Here is a 19,709-nt window from a genome sequence, read left to right on the forward strand (position 1 = left end):
GCAAAGATATCAATCTATGAATTCTATAGTAGCGCCTTAAAATTCAATCCTGCTCCAGAAAAGACCCCATTTCCACTTGTTTATCTCTGTGGTATTATCTGAAAGCAAGAGTGTCTTGCATGACTAGCTGCTTGCAATTAGGAACATTGGATGCTCATCTTGGAAAAAAAATAGCAACAATATCAAGCATTGGATGCTGAGACATGAAGAAAGAAAACAGTAATAAATCAAGCCAATTTTATCTCAAACTTTCAAAAGAAGAAAACTTCAAAGTTGCTGAGCTTTCCATTTATATCAAGGAGATAATTTTCGTAACATCAACGCTTGAGGCCGAGGAAAAATAGCATTTAAAGGAAATTTTATACATCAACTTGCTGCCAAAAAGAGATTGGCCTGAATAGCAAATTTTATACATCAACTTGCTGTCAAAAAGAGATTGGCCTGAACAGCAAAATACATCATCATCACCATAAAAAAGGTAGCGACTCGCATCAAAAATAGGCATAGATACCAGCCTAAAAGGGCTGCAGCTACACATAGGACATTGTCTAGAAGCCTTGCTTTGATGTATGCACCGCGAAGCACGTGAATGCTTCAACAATTTGTTTGAGTGCTAAATTGGAATCCTCCTCCAATGCCAAGCGTTTTCTATTAAGTGCCACTGCCTCTTCAAACTCAGCCTTTGTCAACTCCATGATCTCATCATCATGCTTTGTCCTTCTCGCATCTATAGTGTCCATGAGTGAAATGAGCTGCTTAGTTGTGCCTTCCAACTCTTTCTTCAATATCGACATCTTGTCGCCTCTCTTGCGCTTTTTGCCGGAAGAGGACCCCTCGTTCATGACATCGTTGTCTTCTTTCTTCAAGCCACTTGCCTTGCTTGGTGAAGCAACAGAATCTCCTACACATGAAACACAACATTACAAAACATAACCATGAAAAATTGATCACATTCAAGCATTGTCAGAAGCGAGAGAACTTTAGCTTAGCTCACCTAAATTTTCTTGCATAGTATCATAGACAATGTCACCAGGGTTAATCACTCTTTCTTTTCGCATACGATCAAGCATGGTTGAATACAAATCCTCCGAAAAGCTGCGAGGGAGCTTCATCTCTTCTCGTTTGTTAGCAGACATATTCCAGTAGCTATCACAACCGGACGGAATTTGTCGCTCATAGTCATGCCCCTTCTTGAAAAGTGCCGAAATCCGATCCCATCGAAAGAGACATTGATCAACTGAGCGAAGCACACCACGTTGAATACAATATTTTGAAATAAACTCCCATCGCTCATCTCCCGTCTTGAGAATAGCATTCATATTGCCACTTTTCATGTCTTCAAATAGCTTTGCATGTCCATCTAATAAAGTTGCAGTTTCCTTGATTGTCCAATTCCCTGATGCAAAAAACATGGTGGTTTGAATAGGCTTTCCACCGCCACAAGAAGTTTCCTCCTGCTGAACCACTGAAGGGATGCTTATCGGCACATGCTGGGTAGTTACATGTGAGATTTTTGGGGGAGTTCCAACACAAGGGGGTTGAGGGGCTGTTTTTGGAACTCTCTTCCCCTTTCGATTGTTCGACTTGTTCTTTCCCGATGTGACTTGCGAAGAATTTGTTATATCTCCCAAAGGAGAGTGTGATGGTGTCAAACCCTTACAAGGAGCCTTCAAAGATTGCATTGGATCAACATTGGGGAAGTTGCAATGCTGGACAGGAGTATTAGGTGCTTTGGGAGGGATTAATTGCCCAAGACCAACTTGAGAGAGGTAGTGTTGAACACTTTCATCCATAGACTCTGAGGATAACAACGATTGAAACCCGCAAATCTGAGAATATTGATTGCAAGGTTGGCTACAAGGCACAAATTCATCGTCCTCGCACCACTTCATGTTAAGATCTGGAGTAAGGCTTTCCATTTCCACGTGCCTGCAAAACAAAACAAAAATATAGAAGGAAAAAAGTAGAGTTAGTACTGCAAGAAAGAAGTTTGAATCTTGCTCTGAAGGTTAAATATAAGTCATAAATGGTAGACAAGGATCGGGCAGAGTGATTCAAGCAGTACTGTCTACTCTGTTGTGCTTCCACTTCAACTATTGAGGCTGGGAGAGCAAGGGTTTTAGACAACTAACAAAAGGAGGCATATACGTACGTTGTGAGCTCCTGTGATGGCCCCAAATCAAACGAGGAAGGAAAAAGCTAGGGAGCACTTGTGAACAAAAGTTACCTTTATATAATAGTTTATTAAAAAGTGTTCTTTTAATATGTTTTTATTAATAATCAGAGCCACTACCCTTCGCGTAGTGGAGAAAATCTGGCTGTTAATCAAGCTGGATACTGCCCTTAAAGACTGGATGGCGGTCCGTTCCCATCATGCATGCGATCACCTGGATACCTGCCTTCCTGTGCAGCAGTCCTGCTTTAAAGACAGGGTTCCAGGCTCATGCGACCAAGCCCAATGAGATTGAGCATGTCCCTTCTCATCTGTTTATTCACAAATTTGGGCTCTTAGTGCGGCAAATGATGTGCGAGAAGAAGGGGTTTTCAACGAAAAAGGTAGCTCCTCAAACGAACTTGTGCATAGTTCATACGACGGACTAACATGATTGTCAAGTCAAAAATGGTGGCGTTTAAGCATTAGAGATGCAAATGTACCAGAATTGAGCTAGTGATGCATCGTGATTGAACTCTCAATCTAGCGAATCAAGACTTGATGCATCAGCTCCACTTGGCCAACAACTCACGCATGCTTGTGTGATCAGAGGGGGATGGTGTGTCTTCTTACTAGAGCACATCTCATTACTCACTCCTCTACCCTACTTGTAATCATAAAGTGAAAAACACACAATGGTGTTCACAAGTAATTGACTTTGGTTCACTTGAGAACACAAGAGATCACATTGGGCACATAGTTCACTTGGAGTTTACTTGGGGATCCTATGGGTTTCACTTTGAGTGTGATCACATCAGACAGATAGTTGATGAACTAGGTTGAAAGCCATACATTATCATAAAGGGAGTGAATCCTATAGAAACATGCTTGGCACTATTGTAAGCAAACTGTAAGATTGGTAGATAATCTTCCCAATTCAATTGTTTTTTTACTTAGATAGGCATGTAAACGACTTGATTTACCCATGTGATTTGACTATCACTTTTAGGATGTTCAATCGAACTTAGACTTTATTTAATGCTATGTTGCTCTTAAAAAATGGCTATTGAACTTACAATTGCGATCACTTACAACTTTGGTGGGTAACCGTACAACTTAGAGAGGTTCTCCATGAATAGACTTGCAATTTATGGAGTTTTAACCATAGTATTTGAAGGAATAAGCTTGCACATCTTGGTAACATGGTGAACACTACCCTACTGGAATCATGTCCACGTATGGTAGTCCAAAGTGATACTACCAAATTTATAGAGATAATTTCCCACTTGCCATTAGGGATCTCTAGAGGATGGAGCATCCTCAAAAAGATCGTATGCCATGCTCGGCATGCTTACACGGTTATGAAAATAGATTTAGCCATTGTTGGCTTTGATCCGATTATCGAGATTTAAAATTTACCACCTTGGTCTTGCTTTGAGATTTTGCGACACCATGTGTGTAAACCTTGAGCTCGATGTTAAAAAAAATGCCATGTCAGATCCTTATTCTTGCTAAAATTCTTGAAATCAGAGCAAAAAACCTTGCTTTGTATCTAGCTTGTAGATGTGGATTGCGATTGGCTTGCTCTATTTTTTCTTTGTTATCAAGATTTTTTGGACACTCTTGAAGAACATGATTGATTATACATTCATCACAATATTAAAAAATCTTTACACGTTCACCCTGTGTGGATAACTCCTTGCCCATTGATCACCTCCACATTCATAGAACAAACCTACCTGTTGGGATGCATGTGGAGTCCCCCATTTGTTGTCCAGCCCTAGAAGGGTAACCCCTAGGTTTATAATTCTGGTTTTTTATGAGCATGAGCATGTTCTTGTCCATTATATAATGTCCAAGAAGGATGAGCTTCATCAACATATGTGTTATCCTTGGGTTCTCTCTCAAAAGATTCAATCGGCTTCATAGTATGAAGTTAGTGGTAGCATTCTCTGACTTGCAAGTGTTTCTATAGGCTATGTGCATCATACGATTGCTCAGTTTTCTTGAGGTAGAGGGGGTTATAGACCCAACACCAATTGAGGTTTGTCTCCCCCTTGGGTTGCATTGTTTGGGCCTATTTGGTATCTCGATGGTGGTGGCAATGGGTTTGCACCCCCGGAGGTCCATATGGTCTTTCCCTCACGTAATTCTTGCCATTACTAAAACACTCACTTGTTTCATGGTTGCTCAACAACACACCACTTCAAGATACGTTGTATTGATGTTGGTCTTGGCTGAGTGTTACACCATGGGGGGGTGGGATGATCCCCTTATACATATATTGTAAAGCCTTTGAGTTTCCACCTTCTTTTGAGTAGTGTTGACTATTTTTGGTATCAAATCTTCTTAAATATCCCTATTCATTGGCTTGTTTGTTGCTGAAGATGATACCAATAGCTATCACCCTTGTGAACTTAACTGTTTAATTGTGGATTTGTCTTAGAAGATATGTGCCACTCGAGCCTATGTAAACTGCTAATCAAGAGACCCTTGGTTGGATACTATAATAAACATGTGGTTTCAAATACCAAAGAAATGGCTTTACCAAAACATTCCCAAGAATGGGGGGTGGACACAAGGGAGTAAAATTTGCCTCTCCTTGTTTGGCCAACTTCTAGTGATGAGTGTTTAGTGCATAGGATTTGTGAGGCTTTTGAACACAGAGAAAAATGGGGGGGGGGGGGGGGGGGGGGGGGGGGGGGGGGGGCTCTTTCTCCCACTATATCAAACATTGTATCTCTATCTCATGGCTATGCATTAAAAAAAGGGTTTGTTTGCGTTTTGAGGTCCCAGGGCCCCTCAACAAGAGGGTCCACAAGGGCACGTAGAATGGTCAAACAGGGCTCCCAATCGACTTCGAATCTGCTTGAGCTTGCCTCACATAAATTTTTTCATCTCATCGCGCTGTTTGATCGTTGTGTGATGCTAAATTTTTTGGAAATAGGGTTGCAATAAAACACACACAACTTGGAGAAGACGAAGGAAGCTCAAGACACACAACAGAGAGTGTATTACTTAGTGTGCAATGGAAAGATAGATAGCCCTAGAATGATGGGCGTATAAACAATGCACGGGGGAAAAAAACCTCCTAGTGAGGGAAAAAAATTCCCCGACGGTCCTAAGTGTGTTCACACACATCACTACCACATGTTACCATTTGGGACTGATGTGGTGAATGAGAGCTGGCACATAGCGTATAGGGAAGTGACATGCCTGTGAGGACATGATCAATCCACAAAGGGGAGTAAGCCCAAAGCTTTGCGGAAAGCTTCGAACTTCTAACGAGACAATGCCTTTGTGAAAAGATCTGCAAGGTTGTCCTGTGTTGGCAGATAGGCTAAGTTGATCTCTCCTGCTGAGAGCCTCTCCATGACATAGTGTTAATACAACTCAATGTGCTTTGTGCGAGCATGAAAAACTAGGCTCCTCATAACTGCCAATGCGCTCTGACTGTCAGTGTAGATAGTGTTGACATTGTCATGTCAAACACCCACATTAGCTATAAGGCGTTTGAGCCATACACACTCAATTGTAGTTGTGAAGACTGCCCTGTACTCAGCCTCACAACTAGAAGTGGCCACAGTAGGTTGCTTCTTGCTCAACCATGAGAAACATGAACTACCAAGCATGAAACAAAAGCCACTTGTGAACACTCGCGTGTCAAAACAACCAGCCCCCAATCTGAGTCCGAAAAAGCCTATAAGTCTGGAGGCAATGATCCCCCCTTGGGATAAAACAAGCCAAGATGTAAAGTGCCACTCAAGTAGTAAAAAATCCTCTTCACAGCTTGCCAGTGCTTAGACCCTGGGCTATGCATGAGTCTATTGACCTGTGAGACTACAAACTGAATATCCGGCCTCGTGTTGCATACATAAATAAGGCAGCCAATAGCAGTTTGGTAAAGAATGACATCGGCAGGATCACAAGCATCATGAAGAATCAATTTCAAACCTGTTTCCATGGGAGTGGATATAGGTTTGCAATTCTCAAGTCCAAACTTACATAGTAATGTCTCTATGAAACTTGTCTGACACAAGGCAATACCACCATCACACTGTGTTGACTGAGATATTGTTAAGTCTGATTATTGCTGACTCTGTTATTTGGTCAGTCAGATATTTTATGACTCTGATTATTTACTGAGTCTGATATTTGCTGAGTTTGAATATTGTTGGGTTTGAATATTTGTTGGGTCAGAATATTGCTAGGTCCGATTTTGATGAGTTTGATATTTTATGCCAAGAACATTTTTGTGTTGGACAGTTATAACCATCAATTAGCACTTGTATTGGGACGAGTTCTGAGTAGGGGAATGCAAGAGAAGCTTTAGCCATGGTGTTCTTTGCTCTGTCTAAATTTTCTCTATGTTCTGTTTGCTGACTCTGAAGTTATCTAAAAGTGTCTTTTGTTGTGTCTGATCATGGAGTGATTGTTTATTCTCTGTTTGAGAGCATGTGTGTTGATGAACCCCAACACATTTGGTGATCTTGTAGCGTCTCTTTGTCTGCTGCACCTGTTTTTGTGCTATGCCTATTTGGCTATTGTGCCTGATGTATTTCTGTACCAAAAATACCTAAGTTGGGTTGTGTGTTGCATTGGGAGGATGCATTTCAAAGAGACCATTTGATATTGATTAGGGGGGAAGCATGAGAGACTATGATTGTAGAGCGGATGGTGGACAATGTGGTTTCTTGGAAGCAAAGATAGATGAAGCAACGTACCACGTGAGGGGAGAAATAGGGACAATGTGAAGGGTTGCAAGACAGAGGATCTAGTTTGCTGCATTTGAATTTGCAAGTTCAACTTGACGCTGTTGAATCAAAAGTTGAAGTTCATGAATTCAAATCTATATGTGCTGCTGAATCAAATCGTGCATGTAACATTTAATGGCCTAGAAACTTGTGTGTAGCGGAAAATAGCATGAACATAGTGAGCATTTCATTAGAATACATTCCTAATGAGAATAACAAGAGTGCTTGGGTGGAGAGAGCAACAAAAAGCATAACACCTAGTTAGATAGCATGAACAATACTTCAAAAGAGAGAGAAATTAAGCTGTTGACAATAGTTGAGGACCGGATTTACATGGAGCCGGTCCCCCCCTCCAAAAGGCTTTGTATTATAGGTTTCTCCAATCAAGAGAGACATTTTACAATACAATTCTTTGTGTTCCTTCAATACTAGCTAGTGCAATGAAGATGGAAGCTTCAAGCACTAAGCAAAACACTTATAAAACACAACATCAATTCCCTTAGGTCTCAGACCCAAGACCTCACACACCTTCGAAGATGGTGAGAGCTAGCGGGGTATGAAAGTAGATTGAGAGGAGGAAGGAGTAGTCTTACGAGAAAGATGTACATCTCCTCACATAATCACTCATATTTGCATAGCATAGCTTAGTAATTAGCATCATAGAGGAGATGAGCATGCATTGAAGTTTGGCTCTTGGTTGGATTTGCATCACAAGAGTTTTTGGCGTAGGCCTCCCTTCTCACAAGCTTGGAGTAGGTGATAAGCTTTCCATTAAAGCTTGAGAAGGAGAGAGAGAGTCTTCTTGCTTCACACATGAGCTTGTGTGTTAATGTGTGAGATAATGCCTTAAAAAATTCAGCCAACCTCTCTCTCTTGGTCGACCCCTCTTGCTATTTGCTCATGCTACCACCCCATTGGACCTCTCCAGGCTTAGCCAATAGGATTTAAGGAGCATAAGTGATAGCCTTCTGACATGTGTCCCCTTTCCCCTTTTGTGAGAGCTTTAGGTAATTAATTAATGCAACCAAACTCTCATTGGACTCCTTTATCTCCTGGCCAATAGGAATCAGGCAAGCCATTGGGCTGCTGAATGCTCATTGGATCCCTTGGGAGACTGTCCAATAGTCTTCTAGAGAGCCTAATTTTTTATTGTTTCTTTTATTAAGTGTTTTTAAATTAAATAAACTAGATTTACTCTAGCCTAATTCTCATTGGTCCACCTCCATGGCCATTTACTAGGATTTGAGTACACCTTGTGGGCATCTGGGCTAGGGAGCTGACATGTGTCCCTCATTCCCTTTGTGTAAAGGAGGTTTGTGAGTGAGTGTGTGTGTGAGTTTCTCTTTTATTTCCTACTTGCAAGGTGCAACGCTCGCCCCCTCCTTTGTAGGATTTGTGAAGACTTTTTTGGTACACACACAAAGCATCCAATTTCCCTAGTGATGACCTTTGGACACAACCTTTGAATTTTGGAACCTTAGCATTTTGGAAGTCTTAATGGGCTGAACCTTAGGGTCTTTTAAGCCCATTGTTGCACATTTCTCTTTTGCAAATGGCCCCCCCTTTGGATCCCTATTGTGGCCGGTTTGCCAGCTTAACCAATATTCTAGCTTTTTCTCCCCTAGCACTTCCCCATATTAAATGATCAGTTTAACATGAGAAAATCATTTAGGAGAATTACATATTAGTTATTATGACATTACCTCTCTCTTGAAATCATAGTCTTCCTCGACAATGGGGTAGAGAAGATAAATCCTATTCATTAGTCCTTTTTCTAGCGGGTAGAGGATCCCTATGTTACCCTACGACATCGTTCCATAATGGATGACTAATCCATGTGGCAGCTGAGAGCCTAAGCTTCCGCAAGCATGTATGCACATTAGTCCTATCAATCTTCCATAGTAGAGTGACGAGCTCTACTTGGTGTTTGGGAGACGTCATCCCCGCAAACTTGATCTAAGCATGCATACTACTTCACATTTGTGCACAATAAAGAAAACGAGAGTCTAATAAGACAAAAACTTTTTTCATTTTAAACATTTGTACATTTGCTTACTCTAGCGAAGCATTGTAAGCATGCAAGGTTTAGGTTATCCTTTAATTGTATGTCTTGCATCCATCTAGCATCTTCAAAAGGATAATTCTTAAACTTAATAAGATATCCTCGGATAGTCTTACCGCCTCTTAGTACCTTGTCTTCATGTCAGAGAATGGACTCGAGCTGTAGCACCTCTTCTTGGTCCTCGATCTCTAGTGGGTTTTCAATAGTTGGTTCTTGAGGTGGCTCACCTTTGTAAGGCTTTAGTAGGCTCACATGGAAAGCATTGTGTATGAGCCAATGGCTAGGCAACTTGAGTTGATAGGCCATCTCATTGATTGGCTTAAAAATCTGGAAGCGACCATAGTACCTTTTTGCTATTTTAGCATAGTACTTTTGGCGTCCCGTAGGATTCTTGCCCGTCGTGTGTCTTAATCGAGCCTTGGGAAATTTGAGTAAGACCCAATCATTTTCTTTAAAGGCTTGGGCTCTTCTATGCTTATCAGCAGCAACCTTTTGCCTTTGCTGTGAGATAGAGATAGCATCCTTAATATTTTGGAAAGATTCTTGTAGGTCTTGGCTATATTCATCTGCAGCGAAGATCTTCCCGTGTACCTTAAGTAGCAGGAGACTTTTTTATCTTCCCTCAATTACCTTGAAAGGTGCTTTTCCCGTGGGAGTATGTACAGTGTTATTATAGGCATACTCCACTAAGGGTAAGTACTTTTCCCATTGGGACCTTTGATCTACTTCCATTACATAGGCTTTTAGTATATCAAGCATTGTTAGGTTAGCTATTTCACTTTGGCCATCCGTTTGCGGGTGATAGGGCGAAGAGAAGTTTAGCCTTGTCCCTAAATTCTCAAAGAGACCCTTCCAAAAATTACTGGTCATTCTAGGATCTCTATCCGACACTATGGATATTGGCAAACCATGGTACTTGGAGATTTGTGAAATGAAGAGGGTTGCCATTTGATGGGGTTTGATAGTCTTTTTGACAAGTATAAAATGAGCTTGGTTACTGAACCTGTCTACTATCGTCCATATTCTCGTATTCCCATGGATTGACTTAGGCAATCCAAAGATAAATCCATGGATATGCTCTCCCATGGTGAATTAGGGATTGGCAAAGGTTGAAGCAATCCAGGTTGCTTCCCTCTATCAATCCTCGTCTTTTGGCATACCACACATTTAGAAATATACTCTTGTATGTTTGCTTTCATGGTAGGCCGATAGAAATATGTTTCAATCCCTTTTAGGGTAGACGGAATCCCTCTATGCCCCGCATAAGGAGGAGCATGAGATTCATACATTACTTTCTCCCGTAGTGAGTTAGTAGCGCATAGTCTATTGCCATAGAGAAGATAACCATCTTGTAAAGTAAATGGTTCCTCTTTCTTCCCTAATGCAAGGGCTGAAATCACATCTCTAAAATCGGGATCAGTAGCATACTCATCTATCATAGAAGATAGATCGTTGTGAGTTGCTATGGAAACTGCATTCACTCTCGGCCTTCTTGAGAGTGCATCGGCTACTTGATTATGCTTGCCAGCAATGTGAGCAATATGAAAGTGAAATTGCGAAAGGAAATTTGCCTACCTCATTTTTTTGTTGGAGATCTTGGTCTGCATCATGAAGAACTTAAGACTTTGGTGATCCGTTCAAGGAGTCCCCAATAAATAGTGCTTCCATGAGTCTAAGGCATGTAGAATTGCGAGGAGTTCCTTTTCATATATGCCTAAAGCTTGCTCAACAGGGTCGAGCCTTCGACTTTCATAGGCTATGGCGTGCCCTTCTTGGAGCAAAACAACTCCAAGGCAATCACCACAAGCATCACATTGGACCTCAAATGGCTTTGAGAGATCCGGTAGTGTAAGTACAGGTTGAAAAATAAGCTTTTCTTTAAGCTTTTTGAAAGCATTGTTCTCCTTGGCATACCATATATTTTCTTTGTTAGGTCATGTAATGGTCCTGCAATTTGTGAGAGCTTTTCTATGAAGCATCTATAGTATGCACACATACCTATAAAGCTTCTTAGTTCATGAAGATTCCTTGGTTTAGGCCATCCTTTTATTACATCTAACTTTGATGGATCCATTTGGATGCCATCTTGAGAGATAATGTGACCTAAATACTGAATCTCTTGTAAGAAAAATTCACTTTTCTTTCGATTAACATAAAGTTTATTCTCTTTTAGAGCTTGAAATATTACCTAGAGGTGTTGCTTGTGTTCATCTAATGAATTAGAGTGGATGATGATATCATCAAAGAACACTCCAGTAATGGTTCGGTGAGGCCTGAATAGCTTCTCCATCAAGCGGTTGAATGTGGTCGTTGCATTAGTCAAGCCAAAAGGCATGACAATGTATTTGTAAAGACCAAACGTAGTGCGAAATGCGGTCTTACCAATGTCTTGATCAACTATCCTTATTTGATGGTAGCCACTTTTTAGGTCAATCCTACTGAAGTAGGTCAATCCTTGTAGCTTATCAAATAGGTCTTCTAAATGTGGAACAGGAAACCTATTCTTGATAGTGATCCTAATTAGTGCTCTATAGTCGGCACACATACCATATGTGCTATCTTTCTTTTGCACTAATAGAACGGGTGAGCAAAATGGAGATGAGCTAGGTCTAACCATGCCCTTCTCAACTAACTCATGCACTCGCCGTATAATCTCCTCTTGTTGAGCTTGAGAAACTCTATAAGGAGGTTTATTAGGCGGTGAACTTCCTGGAAGAAGTTCAATTGCATGGTCATCGTTACCACGTTTAGGAGGTAGTTCACAAGGGATGTCGTCAATAAAGACATCTTGAAACCCCTTGAGAAAATTGGATAACTCTAATTCCTTGTGGTTGTTTATATTTTCTTTTGCTAAAGCATTAGGTTCATTTTGAGAATCTTTAACAAAAATCATGTACACGAAAATAGAGCTCTTTATTGACGTATTGAAAGCTTGCATATGTACAATGGGTATGGTATTACCCATTGCCTTAGCATCTATGTACATATCTTTTTCCCTGAAGCTAAAGTAGATTCTTCTTTCAGGGAATTTAACATTGGCAGCCATGCGATCAAACCATGGTTCCCCTAGGATTACATACTCGTGCTTGAGAGGAGAGATAAAGAAGTCCTCTTTGTCCACATAGCTTTGGACATGGAGCCTCGATTTCCTTATTAAGGGAGTGACTGAAGCTTCTTGCCCCTTGAAAGCACCGGTCTGCGGGTAGGACATCTCCCATCTCGTAGGCTTGTATGCCTAGCTTGGTGGCCAACTCTATGGATATGAAATTGTGAGTAGAGCCAGGGTCAAAGAGAATAAAAGCATCATGTTCTCTTACCTTTCCCCAAGCATGGCATAGAGGAGATCCTTTGTGGTGAGTTTCCTCTTCTTGGATTTTGACCAAGGTAGCTCTAGGAGGCTCATGGCAGGTGTTCTTTTGGGGACAAGCGCGGTACACATGCCGTTGCTCGCCACACTTGAAACAACGGTTATCCTTGTGATAACGCTCAAGCTCTTCAAGAGAGAGTTTGTTTTTGACTTTGTAAACTCTCTTCTCCTTAGCTTTGTTGGAATTGCCCTTAGGAGACTTTTGGACATTGTCCTTCCCCTGAGGCTCATTGGAACCCTCGTTTTCCATGGGCTTAGAATTTTTCTTAGCCCCTGTTTGGAAATTTATTCAAGAAGCCACCATAGTATGGTGTATAACCGCTAATATGGTGTGTGGCCTTTGGGAGTTGACATACTCCCCCATTTCTTCAATTAAACCCACACAAGATTGTTGTTTTTGCTCTCCAAAATCCATCTTTTTGAAGACAGTGGCTTTGAGATGAAAATCCCAAAACTTGTCTACATATTTTTGAATGGATTCGTAGGGAGAGAGCTTCAAGCTTTGCCATTCGGTGAGTACTTTGTATTTCGCATCGGCGGCCAAAAACTGCTTCATGATGGAAGCTCGTAAAGCTTTCCATGTTCGTGGAGCTTCACCGTTGGCCCGTAGGCTAGACCACCATTGCTTGGCGGACTTTTGAAAGTGCATAGCTACATGGCATAGCTTAGAGGACTCCGTGAAGCCCTCATCTCCAAACGCCGCATCAAATTGTTGGATAAAGGCCAAGACTTTGTCCGTAGCACCAAAGGTGCCATCGTAGGTAAGGAAAGAGATGCTCTTTCCTCCCTCTTTGAACTTGTTGAGCTTGGACGACCTCTTCCACGCGACATAGGATTTTCTATGGCCTCTTCTTTTCGATGGTTCAAAGTTGCACCATCACTTTCTTCAGAAGATGAAGAATTCAAGGAAGATGGAGAAGAGGGTGATCTCTTTCTCGCCTTTTTCTTGCCTTGATCTTATTTGTTTGCACCATCACTTTCATAAGAGGAAGAGGATGACGAAGATGGAGAACAGGGTGTCCTCTTTCTCGCCTTTTTCTTCTCTTGCCTTTTTTCATCCCTCTTTGAATTATGGTGCAGAGAAGTGTGCGATGGTCTTCTCCGTTTTGGAGGTGATGGAGAGTGTTTAGCCCACCGTCTTCATGGAGCCCTCTCCACTGAGGTGGTAGGAGACTCATTTATTTCTCGTTCCTTCAATGGGGGCTCTTGAATTTTCCTTTGGGAAGGAGATGCATCATCAAGAAGCAAATTTATGAGCCCTTCATATGGATACTCTTCTTCTTCCCAAATCGGAGAGAGGCCTCTTTTGGGAGTCTCGCAAGGAGGCTTCCTAGGTACTCTCTCATCATGGTGGGAAGCTTGGAGAATCCCATGAGCACAAAGTTGCCGTTGCACTTCACTTTGGAGGGATGGATTTCCCATGGCTTATTAGAGTCTAGAAACAAGCAGCTAACAAGCATAGGGGCATCATCAGTAGCTTGGTCATTAGCAAAATCAAAGATATCAACATTAATTTCACTCTCGTTACTATTGTTAGCCATTCTAACAACTTTTAGGTGTAAAATTTTTTTAGGTGTACTTTGGCACTTCAAGCTCTAGTTGCTACTCCTCTTTACCCCTTTAGAAAAGCACTCAAGCTACTGTACCCGTGGCTTGAATACCATTAATTGCAAGGAATAGAAGAGAGGGTCGTTCAACACCAAAACAACACCGGCTCCTGTCAAGCTTCTAATAGCTCAATAGTGGTTACATAGGACTCCACTATTAAGACTATAGCTCTCGACAGTGATGCCCCGTTATTTGCACGAAGGCAAGCTCACTGCAAGGCTAAAAATCCCTATTCTACTTACTCATTTGCAATTAATAATAACAGCCATTTATAGCTAGCTTGAGGACCTCCCTTCTTGAGCAAGAAAAGAGAAACCTTGTGCTTTGATACCAATGTAACATTTAATGGCCTACTAACTTGTGTGTAGCGGAAAATAGCATGAACATAGTGAGCATTTCATAAGAATAGATTCCTAATGAGAATAACAAGAGTGCTTGGCTGGAGAGAGCAACAAAAAGCATAACACCTAGTTAGATAGCATGAACTATACTTCAAAAGAGAGAGAAATTAAGCTATTGACAACAGTTGAGAACCGTATTTACATGGAGTCGGCCCCCCCTCCAAAAGGCTTTGTATTATAGGTTTCTCCCATCAAGAGAGACATTTTACAATACAATTCTTTGTGTTCCTTCAATACTAGCTGGTGCAATGAAGATGGAAGCCTTAAGCACTAAGAAAAACACTTATAAAACACAACATCAATTCCCTCATGATCTCAGACCCAAGACCCCACACACCTTTGAAGATGGTGAGAGCTAGCGGGGTATGAGAGTAGATTGAGAGGAAGAAGGAGTAGTCTTACGAGAAAGATGTACATCTCCTCACATAATCACTCATATTTGCATAGCATAGCTTAGTAATTAGCATGGTAGAGGAGATGAGCATGCATTGAAGCTTGGCTCTTGGTTGGATCTGCATCACAAAGCCAAGAGTTGTGAGTCTTACAGTAGCCCGAGCGAGATTTTTCGAGCGACCTAAAACCCGAGCAAATTTCTAAATGGTTAGGACCCAATTTGTGCTATGTGTTGCACTCTATATTGTGATGGGTCACCAGGTTTACTTTGCCACCAGGTGTTGTCACGTGGTGATACATGGAACTACATAGGAGTTTGTTTTGCCCAATTCTTCTCTAGTCCAAAAGGGCCAAATATCTTGGAAGAGAAAATTATACCCTTTTCAGAGAAGCTTGTAGTATCGTGTGTCGGCACATGGTGCTATATGAAGCTTTGCATGTGCTTTATTATGGTAGGGTAAAGGCAGGTACCTTACCCCGAGCCGAACACTAGATTTGGATGCCCATTATTTCACCTTGTTGATTGAACATGTACAAGAAATAAGGAGTACTCTCACTTCACTTTTGAGAGGTTGCCCATCCACTCCCCATGTCATCTCTCCTCTTCCCCTTTATGCATTGTGCATGCAAGCATCACGCACTCACAAATTAGTCCCTCTGAAGATTCCTACATCACCATGTGATGACATGTGGTGCTATACCACCATGGGCAAACACGTGGTGCTACAAGAATCTCCACAAAGTGCCTAAAGGAGCCCCTTTGAAGCTTCCTATATCACTAAGTGCCGACACGTGGTGCTATAGGCAACTCTACAAAGCGCTTAAATTAGTCCCTTTGAAGCTTCCTACAGAACCACATGACAACACATGGTGCTACATGAATCTCCATAAAGTGCTTAGATTAGACCTTATGAAGCTTCCTATGGCACCACATGGTGCTACAAGCAACTTTGCAAAAGACTTAAAGCCCCTTTGAAGATTCCTAAAATATCATGTGTCGACACATGGGGCTACAAGCATCTCCCTTTGAATATTCCTATAGCACCACGTGCCAACATGCGATGGTATAGAAAATTTCACAAAGTGCTTAAATTAACTGCTTCGAAACTTATTTTAGCACCACATATTGACACATGGTGGTACAAGCATCTCCACAAATCACTTAAATTAGCCTCTTTAAAGCTTCTTATAGAACCACTTGCTAATAGATGGTGCTACGAGCAACTCCATAAATTTCTTAAATTAGCCCTTATGAAGCTTCCAATAGCACCACGTGCCAACACATGGTGCTATAAGAAACTCTACAGATGTCTTAAAGTCTCTTTGAATATTCCTATAGCACCACATACCGACACGTGATGGTGCAGGCAGCTCCAAAAATGATTACTTTAGCCTCTTTGAATCTTCCTTTAGCACTACATGTCGACACGTGGTGCTATAGACAGCTCCACAAAGCACTAAAATTAACCTCTTGAAGCTTTCTAGAGTAGCATGTGCCAACACGTGGTGCTACAAGCAACTTCATAAAGCGTTTAAATTAGCCCTTATGAAGTTTCCAATAACACCACGTGTCGACACGTGGTGCTACAAGCAACTTTGCAAATGGCTTAAATCCCCTTTGGATATTTCTATAGTACCATGTGCCAACATGTGGTGCTACATGCAACTCCACAAAGCACTTGAACTAGCCTCTTTGAAACTTCCTTTAGTACCACGTGTCGACATGTGGTGCTACATGCAACTCCACAAAGCACTTAAATTAGCCTCTTTGAAACTTCCTTTAGCACCACGTGTTGGCATGTGGTGACACGTGGTGCTACAAGCACCTCCATAAAGCACTTAAACTAGCTTCTTTGCAACTTCCTTTAGCACCACGTGTCACCACGTGGTGCTACAAGCAGCTCCACAAAGCGCTTAAACTAGTCTCTTTGAAAATTTCTTTAGCACCAAATGCCGACACGTGGTGCTACAAACAACTTTGCAAATGGCTTAAATTAGCCTCTTTGAAACTTTCTTTAGCACCACGTGTCAACACGTGGTGCTATAGGCAACTCCACAAAGCGCTTAAATTAGCCTCTTTGAAACTTCTTGTGCACCACGTGTCGATACGTAGTGCTACAAGCAGCTCCACAAAGCGCTTAAATTAGCCTCTTTGAAACTTCTTTAGCACCACATGTCGACACGTGGTGCTACAGGTAACTCCACAAAACGCTTCAATTAGCCTCTTTGAAACTTCGTGTAGCACCGCGTGTTGACACGTGGTGCTACAAGTAGCTCCACAAAGCGCTTAAACTAGCCTCTTTGAAAATTCCTTTAGCACCATGTGGTGCTACAAGCAACTCCACAAAACGCTTAAATTAGCCTCTTTGAAACTTTCTTTAGCACCACGTGTTGACACATGGTGCTACATGCAACTCCACAAAGCACTTAGATTAATCTCTTTGAAACTTACTTTAGCACCACATGTCGACATGTGGTGTTACAAGTAGCTCCACAAAGCGCTTAAACTAGCCTCTTTGAAACTTCCTTTAGCACCACATGTTGACATGTGGTGCTACATACAACTCCACAAAGCGCTTAGATTAGCCTCTTTGAAACTTTTTTTAGAACCACCTGTCTCGACACATGGTGTTACAAGGGTCTCCACGAAGCTCTTAAGTTAGCCTCTTTGAAGCTTCCTATAGCAGCACATATGGACATGTGGTGCTCCATGCAGCTCCATAAAGGGATTAAATTAGCCCTTATGAAGACTCATATAGCACTACGTACATACACGTGTGCTATAGACAGCTCCACAAAGATATTAAATTAGCCTCTTTGAAACTTCCTTTAGCACCAGGCAACTCCACAAAGCACTTAAATTATCCTCTTTGAAACTTCCTTTAGCACTAGGTGTTGACATGTAGTGCTACAAGAAGCTCCATAAAGCTCTTAAATTAGCCTCTTTGAAGCTTCCCAAAGCACCAGGTGTCGACACGTGATGCTACAAGAAACTCCATAAAGTGCTTAAATTAGATCCTATGAATCTTTTAATAGCATCATGTATCAACACGTGGCGCTACAAGCAACTTTGCAAATGGCTCCGTGATTTTCAACTCTGACAAAGATATTTGTTTATGTTTTACACACACACACACACACACACACACACACACACACATAGAGAGAGAGAGAGAGAGAGAGAGAGAGAGAGAGAGAGAGAGAGAGAGAGAGAGAGAGAGAGAGAGAGTGCATCATGGTTCCCTACAATGCATACAAGAAGGTTGCAGATAGGAAATGTGGAGCCTAGTATTTATCCTTTGCAATGTGCTATCATCATCCATTCTCAACTTAATGTCCTCTAATAGCCAGCACCTCTATCTTGGCTTGACTAGAGTTTAAGAACTAAATAAAAACACATGTGTGAATGATTATTAAATTAAGTAGAATTATCTTGATTAGTTTGGGGTTTTCAAAATCATATATTGATAATTTTTGCTCGATTTAGTAATTGCTCGAAAAAACTCGCTCGAGATTTGGGATTCCTTAGAGTTGGTGTAGGCCTCCCTTCTCACAAGCTTGGAGTAGGTGATAAGCTTTCCATTAAATCTTGAGAAGGGGAGAGAGAGTCTTCTTGCTTCACACATGAGCTTGTGTGTGAGTGTGTGAGATAATGCCTCTAAAAATTCAGCCCCCCTCTCACTCTCTTGGTTGACCCCTCTTGCTATCTGCTCATGCTACCACCCCATTGGACCTCTCCAAGCTTGGCCAATAGGATTTAAGGAGCATAAGTGATAGCCTTCTGACATGTGTCCCCCTTTCCCCTTTTGTGAGATCTTTAGGTAATTAATTAATGCAACTAAACTCTCATTGGACCCCTTTTTCTCCTGGCCAATAAGAATCAGGCAAGCCATTGGGCTGCTGAATGCCCATTGGACCCCTTGGGAGACTGTCCAATAGTCTTCTAGAGATCTTAATTCTTATTGGTTCTTTTATTAAGTGTTTTTAAATTAATTAAACTAGATTTACTCTAGACTAACTCTCATTGGTCCACCTCCATGGCATCCAATAGGATTTGAGTACACCTTATGGGCATCTGGGCTAGGGAGCTGACATGTGTCCCTCATTCCCTTTGTGTAAAGGAGGCTTATGTGTGTGTGTGTGTGTGTGTGTGTGTGAGTTTCTCTGTCATCCCCTACTTGCAAGGCTCGCCCCCTCCTTTGTAGGATTTGTGAAGACTTTTTTGGTACACACACAAAGCATCCAATTTCCCTAGTGATGACCTTTGGACACAACCTTTGAATTTTGGAACCTTAGCATTTTGGAAGTTTTAATGGGCTGAACCTTAGGGTCTTTAAAGCCCATTGTTGCACATTGCTCTTTTGCAGATGCCCCCCCCTTTGGATCCCTATTTTCCCTCCTTTGGATCCCTACTATGGCAGGTCTGCCAACTTAACCAATATTCTAGATTTTTCTCCCCTGGCACTTCCCCATATTAAATGATCAGTTTAACAGGAGAAAATCATTTAGGAGAATTAGATATTAGTTATTATGACACTGCAGAGAAAGCTGAAGCCGAGATTTATTTCAAACCACTTGAGCAGTGCACGAAATCTTGAGGAGTTTGGAGTATTTCAAGTAAGAGTTATTTCAGATTTTCACAAAGTTTACCTAAATTTCTAATTTTAGAAGTTGTATAGCATGATGAAGCAACTATATGTGAAGATGGGAGTGGATCTAGGTACTATATCCTATGCTCTCCACTTTCGGATTACATGTAGTCTCAATTCAGTGTGGTGCATTGAATATGAGGGCTAACTTGTTATGTGATTTCTGAATTTTGGAAATGGGTAAGAAGAAGAAGAAAAAGAGTTGTGAAATTTGCGGGAAGCATGACTCTATCATGGGTGATTGTCCTTATTTGAGTGTAGATTGTACTAAGGGAGATGCTTGCAAGTATTTTTTGTATGGCTGATTTGTGCACAAAGGTCTT

General features: G+C 41.4%; 1 protein-coding gene across 1 annotated transcript; it reads right to left on the minus strand.

The window, feature by feature from the left end:
- Positions 1–548: 548 nt before the first annotated feature.
- LOC147425075 (uncharacterized) lies at positions 549–1,112 on the minus strand. The gene is made up of 2 exons (XM_086500022.1): positions 995–1,112; positions 549–901 (listed from the first exon to the last, which is right to left on the minus strand). Exons 1-2 carry the CDS (start codon positions 1,110–1,112, stop codon positions 549–551), a joined length of 471 nt encoding a protein of 156 aa, XP_086356148.1.
- Positions 1,113–19,709: the final 18,597 nt, after the last annotated feature.

This window comes from Adiantum capillus-veneris, chromosome 25 (genome assembly GCF_014529385.1).
Source record: "Adiantum capillus-veneris isolate H3 chromosome 25, ASM1452938v2, whole genome shotgun sequence".
NCBI classification, from domain to species: domain Eukaryota; kingdom Viridiplantae; phylum Streptophyta; class Polypodiopsida; order Polypodiales; family Pteridaceae; genus Adiantum; species Adiantum capillus-veneris.

What these genes read in the sequence shown, in the direction of transcription:
- LOC147425075 (XM_086500022.1), bottom strand. Translation starts at nt 1,112, where the DNA reads ATGAAGCTCCCTCGCAGCTTTTCGGAGGATTTGTATTCAACCATGCTT. An exon ending in TACTATGCAAGAAAATTTAG is followed by an intron (nt 902 to 994) that starts GTGAGCTAAGCT and finishes TTTCATGTGTAG; the next exon opens with GAGATTCTGTTGCTTCACCA.